Source organism: Psittacula echo (assembly GCF_963264785.1).
Source record: "Psittacula echo genome assembly, chromosome: 5".
Lineage (NCBI taxonomy): Eukaryota > Metazoa > Chordata > Aves > Psittaciformes > Psittacidae > Psittacula > Psittacula echo.
Genome location: NC_137739.1, coordinates 72,886,115 through 72,898,199, shown reverse-complemented (window position 1 = coordinate 72,898,199; position 12,085 = coordinate 72,886,115). Strand labels below are relative to the sequence as shown.

At 53.3% G+C, this 12,085-nt stretch overlaps 2 protein-coding genes across 2 annotated transcripts; both read left to right on the top strand.

The window, feature by feature from the left end:
* Nucleotides 1-2,298, top strand: LOC308221259 (inositol 1,4,5-trisphosphate receptor-interacting protein-like 1; the record flags this gene model as incomplete). Its single annotated transcript, XM_080618245.1, has 3 exons — nt 1-90; nt 754-1,034; nt 1,263-2,298. 3 exons carry the CDS (start codon nt 1-3, stop codon nt 2,296-2,298), a joined length of 1,407 nt encoding a protein of 468 aa, XP_080474371.1.
* Nucleotides 2,299-8,217: 5,919 nt separating this feature from the next.
* On the top strand, nt 8,218-10,515 carry LOC308221258 (inositol 1,4,5-trisphosphate receptor-interacting protein-like 1; the record flags this gene model as incomplete). Its single annotated transcript, XM_080618244.1, has 3 exons — nt 8,218-8,307; nt 8,971-9,251; nt 9,480-10,515. The coding sequence occupies 3 exons, from the start codon at nt 8,218-8,220 to the stop codon at nt 10,513-10,515; spliced, it is 1,407 nt and encodes a 468-aa protein (XP_080474370.1).
* Nucleotides 10,516-12,085: the final 1,570 nt, after the last annotated feature.

The window sequence follows — 12,085 nt, the reverse complement described above, 5'->3', positions numbered from 1 at the left end:
ATGCCGCTGGCTCACGGACAACCTGCTGTCCACCAGTACCCTCAGGTCCCTCACTACAGAGCTGCTTTCCAGCAGGACAGCCCACAGCCTGTACTGGTGCATGGGGTTATTCCTCCCCAGACGGAGGACCCTGCACTGGCCTTTGTTGAGTTTTAAAAGGTTCTTTGCGAGTACTGTGAGCAGCTTTGGGCTCCACAAGGGGAGAAGGATCTAAGGATGTTACTCAGTGCCGGGTCCTGCACTTGGGCAACGACAACCCCATGCAGCAGCACAGGCGCGGGGAAGGTTGGCTGGAAGGGGCCACAGAAGGATAAAGGCCGGGGCTGGAGGGCCTGCGATGCGATGCGATGCGGCGCCTGTGACAGCACTGGGGACGCGTCACAATGGGGGATGGTTATGAGGGGGCCAGCAGGCAGCACTGCCCCAGGACAGCCTGGGCCAGGGGTGAGTGCGCACGCAGGGGGCAGGCTGGGCTGGACGAGGGCCGGGGCAGAAACCTGGGCCCCTGGGGGTGGGTGCTCACCCTGCATCGAGGCCCTGGCTGCGAGCGCCTTGGGCAGGGCACGCTGCTGCTGCCACCAGGCCTGGGCGCAGGCCTTGCTGCCTCCCAGCTGCCTCGTCCCCTTCTCCTGCCTGTCCCCAGCTCCCTGCCGCTCCCGTCCCCGCTCCCCACGCTGCCGCCTCCCTCCCTGCCTCTTTCCTTCCCTCCTTCCTTCCCTCCCAGCCCCACTGAATTCCTTCTCTCTCCTGCAGGCCACGGCTGTCACAAACCTCTTTGTGTGGGTACTGCAAATTCTCACCCTGAAGGTGCCCGTGGTCATGGATGAGCCAGATGAAACCACACCTGACCGCATGCAGCAGCCTTTGGGGCTGCTGAACCAGGAGATGGTTTGGCCGCTGCAGGAGGTGGAGCAGCTGAGCCAGGAGAAGAGCAAGGGGCAGAGTTATGTGGTCTGGAGAACCCTGCTCTTTGCCTTGCAGCACTGGCAATTGGGTCTGATTGCTGGCGTCCTGCTCCTCCTGAGTGTCGGACTGTACTGGTGGCTCAGGAAAAGGAGCCATGAGGAGGACAGCAGCAGTGATGAGGAGAGCTCTAGCTCTGAGGAGGAAGAGCAGGAGGAGGCAGAGGAGGAGGAGGAAGAGAACGAAGGAGAGGATGCTGATGGCGAGAGAGATGTGGGCAGTTATTTTGCAAGGCGCATTAGGTGGTCAGTGCAGAAACTGCACGACGAGAACCCTTTGGTGTTCCTGCTGGTGGATAGCCTCCTCCACACTTGTCGACAGCTCTTGTCAAGTAGTTCCTTCCCGGTGCTAGAAGCAGCCATCAGGGTGGACAGTGCCTTTGAAGGCTGGAGTCCCCATGAAGATGATGCTGTCTACCGTCTGCTTGTGCCCCTGAAGCCCCCCCGTGGGCACGCCTTCCACCTGGAGGCGGGCACCGTGGGCCAGATGCTGGCGGACTCCTGCATCCGTGTGGAACTGGTGTGCACATGCACGACTGAGGAGACAGTCGGGGACATGCTGTGCTTCCTTCACCACCCCGAGGAGGCGCTGAGGGAGAATCAGAAGCCTAGCCTCCTACACACCCTCTGCACCAGCTCCTACCTAGATGTCCAGAAGACTGCCCTATGGTTCCAGGACTTTGTGAGGTCAGCCTGGGAGTTCGTGCCTCAGTCACATCAATACAGTATGAAGGTGCTGCCCTCCAGCCGCTCCTGCAAGCTGCAGCTGACACATGTCTCTGGGAGAACCTTGCTCGTTGAGATGATGCTTGGCGTGCAGCAAGGCGACTCAGACATCTTTGCGAGCAGCCAGGCTACAGAGGCTGTCTGCACCCCAAGCACAACATGGCCATTGAGCTTCAGTGTGGCAGAGGCGAAGTTCTTCCGGTTGATGGCCAGGGAGGTCCCACATGACAGCTTCCACCTCAACTGCCTGCAGTTCTGCACCCGTATGCTGATGGGCACAGGATTTTCCAGCTATGCCTTTAAGACAATAGTGATGCACCTCCTGACTACCATGCCCCTGGCAGGCTGGCGCAGGACGGATTTCCTTCTGCGGCTGGAAGACATCATGCGGTACCTGCGTTGCTGCCTGGAGGAGAAACGACTCAACCACTTCTTCTTTGGTAATGAGACCATTCCCGAAGAGATCATCTTGCCTCCAGCCTTGCAAACAGCTGAGCCGCTCAACCTCTTGCAGGACTTGGCACAGGATCCCGCTGCTCATGAGCAGGCAATGAGTGAGTTCAGGGAGCTGCAGTTTCGGCTTAGAAGACAGCTCTTCAACTGGCACTGAAAGTGGTCTTCATGCAGAAAGCTGTATTTGCAGAGTTCACAGCCGAGGACAGATGACCACCTCCTACAGGAGGCAAATAAAGGACAGAATGTAGGACACTGCAAAGAAAAGAACAATCCCATGCAGCTGACCTCTGCCAGGAGCCTTTTCCTCTCGTTCGGCGGGTAGCAACAAAGACGACTTTCTCCCTGCTTTCTCCTCTCACTGGACGCAGCCAGAATGGCATTTCACATACGTCCAGATACTATTGCTGGCAGCTCTGGCTGCACGGGGACAAAGCGGGAGGCACCATTGACCGCTATCCTCTGCATGCAACCATTCAGCCAATTCCTCACCCACCGAACAGTCCACCCATCACGTCCGTATCTCTCCAATTTAGAGAAGGATTTTGTGGAGCCTTTTTGTCAAAGGCTTTACAGAAGTCCAGACAGACAACATCCTTAGCCCTTCCTTTGTCCACTGACGTAGTAACTCCATCATAGAAGGCCACTAGGTTGGTCAAGCAGGACTTGCCCTTGGTGAAACTGCGCTGGCTGTCTTGAATCACCTCCCTGTCCTCCATGTGTCTTAGCATAGCTCCTAGAAGGATCTGTTTCGTGCTCTTCCCAGGCACAGAGGTGAGGCTGACAGGTTCGTAGTTCCCAGGATCCTCCTTTCTACCTTTTTGAAAACTGGTTGTGATATTGCCCTTTTTCCAGTCACCAGGGACCTTACCTGACAGCCGTGACTTCTCAAATATCACGGAGAGTGGTTGGCAACTACATCAGCCAATTCCCTCAGGACTCTGGCATGGATCTCGTCAGGTCCTATAGACTTCCGTATGTTCAGGTTCCTCAAAAGGTCACAAAACCTGATCTTCACTTACAGTGGGAGAGATCTTGCTCTCCAAGTTCCTGCCTTGCAGTTCACCCACTCTAGAGGTGTGGGGAGAGAGCCTGCCGTTGAAAACTGAGGCAAAAAAGGTTGTTGAACACTTCAGCCTTCTCCTTGTCCAGTGTTACCAGTTCACCATTCTTGCTCATTGGCGGGCGGCGGGGAGAGGAAGGGGGCACCCTTTCTTTGACCTTCCTGTTCTGGTTGACATACCTGTAGAAGCCCTTATTATTAGTCTTTGCAAGTTCTACTTTGCCAAGTTCTACTCCAGCTGCGTCTTGGCCTTCCTGATCCTATCTCTGCACAAGCGGGCAGTGTCCCTATACTCTTCCCAGGATACCTGTCCCTGCTTCTGCTGCCCGTGCATTTCCATCTTGCCCTTTAGTTTGACCAGAAGGTCTTGACTCAGCCGTGCTGGCCTCTTGCCTTCCTTACTCGATTTCTTACACTCAGGGATCGTGAGCTCTTGTGCTTCATGGAAAGCATCCTTAAAGATCTGCTAGCTCTGTTCTGCTCCCTTGTCCCTGAGGGCAGTTTCCCAGTTAGTCCGATTGACTAAGTAATTCAAGAACTGGAAGTTGGCTTCTGAAGCTGGAAAGTTCGTGGCTGCAACCTCCACAAGTGCAGGATCACTGCAGCCCAGGCTGCAGGTGAGCTCACCTGCATTGGTGACCATCAGGTCCAGGATCACATTCCCCCTGGCAGGGCTCTCTATAGCCTGGCTTAAGAACTTCTCCTGAATGCACTCCAGGAGTCTCCTGGGTTGCCTACAGCTCTTCGTGCTGCTTTTCCAGCAGATGTCTTTGTTCATGAGCTAGCGGGGCTCACTGATAGAGCATCATGTTTACATGATGGGGGAGGGGAGCAGTATCAAGCTTCCCCATGACAAGCTGTGGGACAAGATGCCAAGGTTAGGGGGCAGCGTGCTAGTGAGAACCTGCAGCTGGTGGCTCCAAGACATGTTGGTCACGCTGGAGCACACTTGAAATCGCACGAAGAGGGGGCACCTGATGTAATACGAGCCAACAGGGAAACACCAGCGAAACACTCTGAAGGAATTAAGAACCATTCCTCTAAGAAAGTGACGAGACTGACAGCCCAGCTGAAGTGCCTCTACAGCAGTGCAAGCAGTACGGGCAACAAACAGGAGGAGCTGGAAGACACCATGAAGCTAGAGAGCTATGACCTGGTGGCCATTACTGAAACATGACAGCTTCATGGAGCAGGGATAAGCACCTGGGCAAAAATGTTGCAGCGGTATGAAAGGGAAATTCGAACGTCAGCATCAAATCCTTAGACACCTTTGAGAGAGTTTCCTGGTTTTCCAGTCCTTTAGGGCCAGGCGGCGAGCTCATGCAGAGCTTGCTCAGACCTTATTTACATGAGTAGCTTGCAGGGGGGACAGCATGTATGCTATCAGCACCTAGCTGCTGCAAATTACCAGCAGAATCTTACAGCAGAAACCCGCGCAAAAACAGGCTTTTTGTTTCAACTCATGTGCCAAAAAATGGCACATGTCAGCTTCTTTAGCTTCCAGGAGATGGCGCGCGCCATCCTCTGAGCATCATACTGCCTGTTTCGGTGGACATCTGCAGCGCACAAGGCTGCTCGCTCATCACGCTCAGTCAGACTTTGATACGGAGCTTGTTTTCACGTGATTTCCCTACTCCACAAACCACTGTGCTGCCTTTGCATGTGTTGCTGCTTTGGAGCTGGGCTGAGCAAAGATGGTGGTGTCAGCCCAAAGAGAGATGAAGTGATCTTTGAGGAATTTCTTTATCACCATCCTGCGTAAATAGAGATTAGAGGCAGAATGCTTTCCTTATAGCTGGGAGCTGCTTCTGCAAACAGAAGGGAATACAGTGCTAGGCAGTATTACGTAGCCAGCTTCAAGAACACTGCTGCAAAACGTGGGGAAGTGGACCCAGCATAGCACGCAGGTAAAGTGAGAACGGCAGTGCTGCTCTGTCTGCAGTGCATTCTCCCGGTGGCAATGCCTTGCGGACCAGCAAGGCACCAAGCCCACATAGTTGAGCCTCTCAGCAGCGTTGATGTGCTCCCTGCAGGGCATTGTTTGTCCCCTAGGTGGAGGTGTCTGTAGGCGGTGGAGTTCAGGAGCCCTGAGGTGGTCCTTAACATACAGAGGAGATCAAACAGGAGCCCAAGATGTGCTGGAAGTTGACTATATTTGAAGTGTCAGTTCTGACTGCTGTCTGAGATAAACCGATTTTATTTCAGGGAATGGCTAATTCTGTGCACCTGGCTTTGAATTCTCATCAGAAGAGGTGAGTTCTGTGTGACATAGGAGAGTAGGTTCCTCTATTTCATAGTTGTGTTCTTCCTCGCAAGCAGTCCTTGAAAAGCATGCGGAGCAGAGTAAAATAAAATAGTGTTCGTAACTGGTAATGAAAAACTACTCCTACCCCAAAAGAGAGAACAGTAACGTTTCCCACAGTTCGAGGTGCAGGCATTTGACAGAGCAGGTCCTGCTACGTGCTTGGATGGCACCCAGCCCGTGTGTCACTGCTGCTTACCCTGTAACTACTGATTTCCCAATGGCAACAACTGCTGTACAGTACAGAACAGTTAAAGAACTGCTCTCGAAAAAACACCAAAAACAAAAAACACAACCCAAACCCACACGCATGCCTCTACTTCTGCAGCATTCCTGAGACAAGGCTGTATTTTTACCACCTGCAAAACCAGCTACATCTGCTGTACATCTGAGCTATAACTGGAATCCCGACTCCCTCATTACACCCTCCATCAGAGAAGCAAGCCAACTTCTCTGGGGCATAATCTAAATTCTACCCAGTTTCATGGCTTTCCCAAGAAAAAGGTAACAGCCTGGTGCATGAAGTTGGATGAGAGTCTAGCCTGGCTCAGCTGCTGCAAGAGGATCCACTGCATGCATAAGTTAATCCTTCCTAAAGGTCTGCCTGGGCCACAGGCATCCACTGCTGCCATGGATGATCCCTGTTAAAAACCATCTCCCTCATTTTAGACTCTTCCAGCACACAGCAGGTTTGAAGTAATGAGCTTTCTCCCTCCACCTGCCTCCTGTGGCCTTGGGTGCTGAGCAAAAACTGTCCTCCTGCAGCGCTCTGGCCACCAAGGGAGTGGAATCTCTTGCACAGCTCCCAGCAAGTCCGCCAGAAATGCCTTTCTTTCTTCACCCCATCCGCCAGATCTATTGCGTTGCAAAGCCGCACCCAAAAGACCTTGCAGGCCAGGGCTGGGTACCTCTGCTGTCTCAGTTACCTGCGGTTTGGTTCGACTGGTGAGAAAAGCTTCAAAATCCCCAAGAGGAGAGCAAAGCTCCGAGTCAGACTTAAGACCAAGTCCTCTGCATGCTGAATAAGGCACACATCAATTCACGGTGGAAAGCTGCAACAGCTCTCCACGGGCCCCCTCTTACCACTCATGGGAGCTTGCTCTCCCGCCAAGGTGCCCTAACATCAAATACGTAATGAAGCGTATGCTACAAATATGTTTTGTAGTGTATTTTTTTCAGGAAGATAATTTCTGCACCCTCTGACTTCAAAGGAAAATACCGGAGACCAGGGAAATGAGGCCAATGCTGTGCTTTGCTGGTCCAATGAGAGCAGGAGAAACGTTTCTCAGTTCTGTTGCATCTGTTAATGGAGTTCAATTAAGCTGCCAGAAATTATAAGCATTTAGAGGCACATAAGCCATCACGCCTCACTACCAGACAAAATCTTTGTCATGTCAGTGGTCATAAATCACAGCGATTGTATTTTGGAAGTGTTATGCACTGCAACTCATCACCAGGGCTTAATTCAGCTTCCCTCGGGGCACCATTGTACCTGGTAGGCCCAGGTATTGCTGGTACACAAGAAACGAGTATTTGGGGGTATACCAATTATGTCTGCTTTGACCAAATAAAAATAAAAAATAATAACTAAAAAAAAAGTTTCCCTCTGAAATGGACTGAAGGTTGCAAGTGGGAGGCTGGCTGAAAATCAAAGGTTCCGTTCCTGTGAAAAAGTCAGGTTCTTTAAACACTTGGTTTGATACCAAATCAGGGCAAGAAAAGTGAAAATACGCCTGTTTTCAACAGAGCAGTATTGTCACAAAGTTCTGGGCACATTTAAGCCTTCCAACCCTGTTCAGTTTGCAGCATATGGGCTGTTCATTGCAATATTGGTCCCAAAGGGGTTTTGCTCCCGTTTTTTGCCCAGGCTGAGGCAGTATCTTATACAATGTACCCAAATAAAAGGCAACTCAGGTGGAGACTGACTAACAATCAAACCCACAGCAGCTAAAAGCAACTGGCCAAACTGAAATGGTGAAGCCTGAAATGACCCAATGGCGAAAAAAAGGTTTATTTTCAGGTTAAGATAAGGAATGGGAAAATGTCTGCAGAAATGGCACCATCCCACAGGATGTATCTGTTTGCAGCAACAGGCGCTTCATAGGATCACAGAACGGTTGGGGTTTGAAGGGAGCACCGAGGGTCATCTAGTCCAAGCTTCCTGCTCAAGCAGGGTCACCTAAAGCACATTACTCATGATTGTGTCCAGACGGCTCTTGAATATCTCCAGGGAAGGACACTCCACAACCTCCCTGGGCAACCTTATTCCAATGCGCAGTCACCCTCACAGTAAAGAAGCTCATCCTCATGTTCACATGTTTTAGTTTGTGCCCGTTGCCCCTCCTCCTGTCACCTGGTGCCACAGAGAAGACTCTAGCCCCATCCTCCTGACACCCTCTCTTCAGATATTGTACACATTGATCAGTTTCCCCCTGAGCCTTCTCTCCTCTAGGCTGTGCAGACCCAGCTCCCTCCGCCTTTCCTTATGTGAGAGATGCTCCAGATCCTTAATAATTCTGGTAGACCTTCGCTGGACTTGCTCCAGCAGCTCCATGTCTCTCTTGTACTGGAGAGCCCAGAACTGGACACGGTACTTCAGCTGAGGCCTCACCAGCTCTGAGTAGAGAGGGAGAATTACCTCCCTCAACCTGCTGATAATGCTCACCCTAAATGCACCCTAGGATACAGTTGGCCTTCGTAGCCCCAAGGGCATGCCGCTGGCTCACGGACAACCTGCTGTCCACCAGTACCCTCAGGTCCCTCACTACAGAGCTGCTTTCCAGCAGGACAGCCCACAGCCTGTACTGGTGCATGGGGTTATTCCTCCCCAGACGGAGGACCCTGCACTGGCCTTTGTTGAGTTTTAAAAGGTTCTTTGCGAGTACTGTGAGCAGCTTTGGGCTCCACAAGGGGAGAAGGATCTAAGGATGTTACTCAGTGCCGGGTCCTGCACTTGGGCAACGACAACCCCATGCAGCAGCACAGGCGCGGGGAAGGTTGGCTGGAAGGGGCCACAGAAGGATAAAGGCCGGGGCTGGAGGGCCTGCGATGCGATGCGATGCGGCGCCTGTGACAGCACTGGGGACGCGTCACAATGGGGGATGGTTATGAGGGGGCCAGCAGGCAGCACTGCCCCAGGACAGCCTGGGCCAGGGGTGAGTGCGCACGCAGGGGGCAGGCTGGGCTGGACGAGGGCCGGGGCAGAAACCTGGGCCCCTGGGGGTGGGTGCTCACCCTGCATCGAGGCCCTGGCTGCGAGCGCCTTGGGCAGGGCACGCTGCTGCTGCCACCAGGCCTGGGCGCAGGCCTTGCTGCCTCCCAGCTGCCTCGTCCCCTTCTCCTGCCTGTCCCCAGCTCCCTGCCGCTCCCGTCCCCGCTCCCCACGCTGCCGCCTCCCTCCCTGCCTCTTTCCTTCCCTCCTTCCTTCCCTCCCAGCCCCACTGAATTCCTTCTCTCTCCTGCAGGCCACGGCTGTCACAAACCTCTTTGTGTGGGTACTGCAAATTCTCACCCTGAAGGTGCCCGTGGTCATGGATGAGCCAGATGAAACCACACCTGACCGCATGCAGCAGCCTTTGGGGCTGCTGAACCAGGAGATGGTTTGGCCGCTGCAGGAGGTGGAGCAGCTGAGCCAGGAGAAGAGCAAGGGGCAGAGTTATGTGGTCTGGAGAACCCTGCTCTTTGCCTTGCAGCACTGGCAATTGGGTCTGATTGCTGGCGTCCTGCTCCTCCTGAGTGTCGGACTGTACTGGTGGCTCAGGAAAAGGAGCCATGAGGAGGACAGCAGCAGTGATGAGGAGAGCTCTAGCTCTGAGGAGGAAGAGCAGGAGGAGGCAGAGGAGGAGGAGGAAGAGAACGAAGGAGAGGATGCTGATGGCGAGAGAGATGTGGGCAGTTATTTTGCAAGGCGCATTAGGTGGTCAGTGCAGAAACTGCACGACGAGAACCCTTTGGTGTTCCTGCTGGTGGATAGCCTCCTCCACACTTGTCGACAGCTCTTGTCAAGTAGTTCCTTCCCGGTGCTAGAAGCAGCCATCAGGGTGGACAGTGCCTTTGAAGGCTGGAGTCCCCATGAAGATGATGCTGTCTACCGTCTGCTTGTGCCCCTGAAGCCCCCCCGTGGGCACGCCTTCCACCTGGAGGCGGGCACCGTGGGCCAGATGCTGGCGGACTCCTGCATCCGTGTGGAACTGGTGTGCACATGCACGACTGAGGAGACAGTCGGGGACATGCTGTGCTTCCTTCACCACCCCGAGGAGGCGCTGAGGGAGAATCAGAAGCCCAGCCTCCTACACACCCTCTGCACCAGCTCCTACCTAGATGTCCAGAAGACTGCCCTATGGTTCCAGGACTTTGTGAGGTCAGCCTGGGAGTTCGTGCCTCAGTCACATCAATACAGTATGAAGGTGCTGCCCTCCAGCCGCTCCTGCAAGCTGCAGCTGACACATGTCTCTGGGAGAACCTTGCTCGTTGAGATGATGCTTGGCGTGCAGCAAGGCGACTCAGACATCTTTGCGAGCAGCCAGGCTACAGAGGCTGTCTGCACCCCAAGCACAACATGGCCATTGAGCTTCAGTGTGGCAGAGGCGAAGTTCTTCCGGTTGATGGCCAGGGAGGTCCCACATGACAGCTTCCACCTCAACTGCCTGCAGTTCTGCACCCGTATGCTGATGGGCACAGGATTTTCCAGCTATGCCTTTAAGACAATAGTGATGCACCTCCTGACTACCATGCCCCTGGCAGGCTGGCGCAGGACGGATTTCCTTCTGCGGCTGGAAGACATCATGCGGTACCTGCGTTGCTGCCTGGAGGAGAAACGACTCAACCACTTCTTCTTTGGTAATGAGACCATTCCCGAAGAGATCATCTTGCCTCCAGCCTTGCAAACAGCTGAGCCGCTCAACCTCTTGCAGGACTTGGCACAGGATCCCGCTGCTCATGAGCAGGCAATGAGTGAGTTCAGGGAGCTGCAGTTTCGGCTTAGAAGACAGCTCTTCAACTGGCACTGAAAGTGGTCTTCATGCAGAAAGCTGTATTTGCAGAGTTCACAGCCGAGGACAGATGACCACCTCCTACAGGAGGCAAATAAAGGACAGAATGTAGGACACTGCAAAGAAAAGAACAATCCCATGCAGCTGACCTCTGCCAGGAGCCTTTTCCTCTCGTTCGGCGGGTAGCAACAAAGACGACTTTCTCCCTGCTTTCTCCTCTCACTGGACGCAGCCAGAATGGCATTTCACATACGTCCAGATACTATTGCTGGCAGCTCTGGCTGCGCGGGGACAAAGCGGGAGGCACCATTGACCGCTATCCTCTGCATGCAACCATTCAGCCAATTCCTCACCCACCGAACAGTCCACCCATCACGTCCGTATCTCTCCAATTTAGAGAAGGATTTTGTGGAGCCTTTTTGTCAAAGGCTTTACAGAAGTCCAGACAGACAACATCCTTAGCCCTTCCTTTGTCCACTGACGTAGTAACTCCATCATAGAAGGCCACTAGGTTGGTCAAGCAGGACTTGCCCTTGGTGAAACTGCGCTGGCTGTCTTGAATCACCTCCCTGTCCTCCATGTGTCTTAGCATAGCTCCTAGAAGGATCTGTTTCGTGCTCTTCCCAGGCACAGAGGTGAGGCTGACAGGTTCGTAGTTCCCAGGATCCTCCTTTCTACCTTTTTGAAAACTGGTTGTGATATTGCCCTTTTTCCAGTCACCAGGGACCTTACCTGACAGCCGTGACTTCTCAAATATCACGGAGAGTGGTTGGCAACTACATCAGCCAATTCCCTCAGGACTCTGGCATGGATCTCGTCAGGTCCTATAGACTTCCGTATGTTCAGGTTCCTCAAAAGGTCACAAAACCTGATCTTCACTTACAGTGGGAGAGATCTTGCTCTCCAAGTTCCTGCCTTGCAGTTCACCCACTCTAGAGGTGTGGGGAGAGAGCCTGCCGTTGAAAACTGAGGCAAAAAAGGTTGTTGAACACTTCAGCCTTCTCCTTGTCCAGTGTTACCAGTTCACCATTCTTGCTCATTGGCGGGCGGCGGGGAGAGGAAGGGGGCACCCTTTCTTTGACCTTCCTGTTCTGGTTGACATACCTGTAGAAGCCCTTATTATTAGTCTTTGCAAGTTCTACTTTGCCAAGTTCTACTCCAGCTGCGTCTTGGCCTTCCTGATCCTATCTCTGCACAAGCGGGCAGTGTCCCTATACTCTTCCCAGGATACCTGTCCCTGCTTCTGCTGCCCGTGCATTTCCATCTTGCCCTTTAGTTTGACCAGAAGGTCTTGACTCAGCCGTGCTGGCCTCTTGCCTTCCTTACTCGATTTCTTACACTCAGGGATCGTGAGCTCTTGTGCTTCATGGAAAGCATCCTTAAAGATCTGCTAGCTCTGTTCTGCTCCCTTGTCCCTGAGGGCAGTTTCCCAGTTAGTCCGATTGACTAAGTAATTCAAGAACTGGAAGTTGGCTTCTGAAGCTGGAAAGTTCGTGGCTGCAACCTCCACAAGTGCAGGATCACTGCAGCCCAGGCTGCAGGTGAGCTCACCTGCATTGGTGACCATCAGGTCCAGGGTCACATTCCC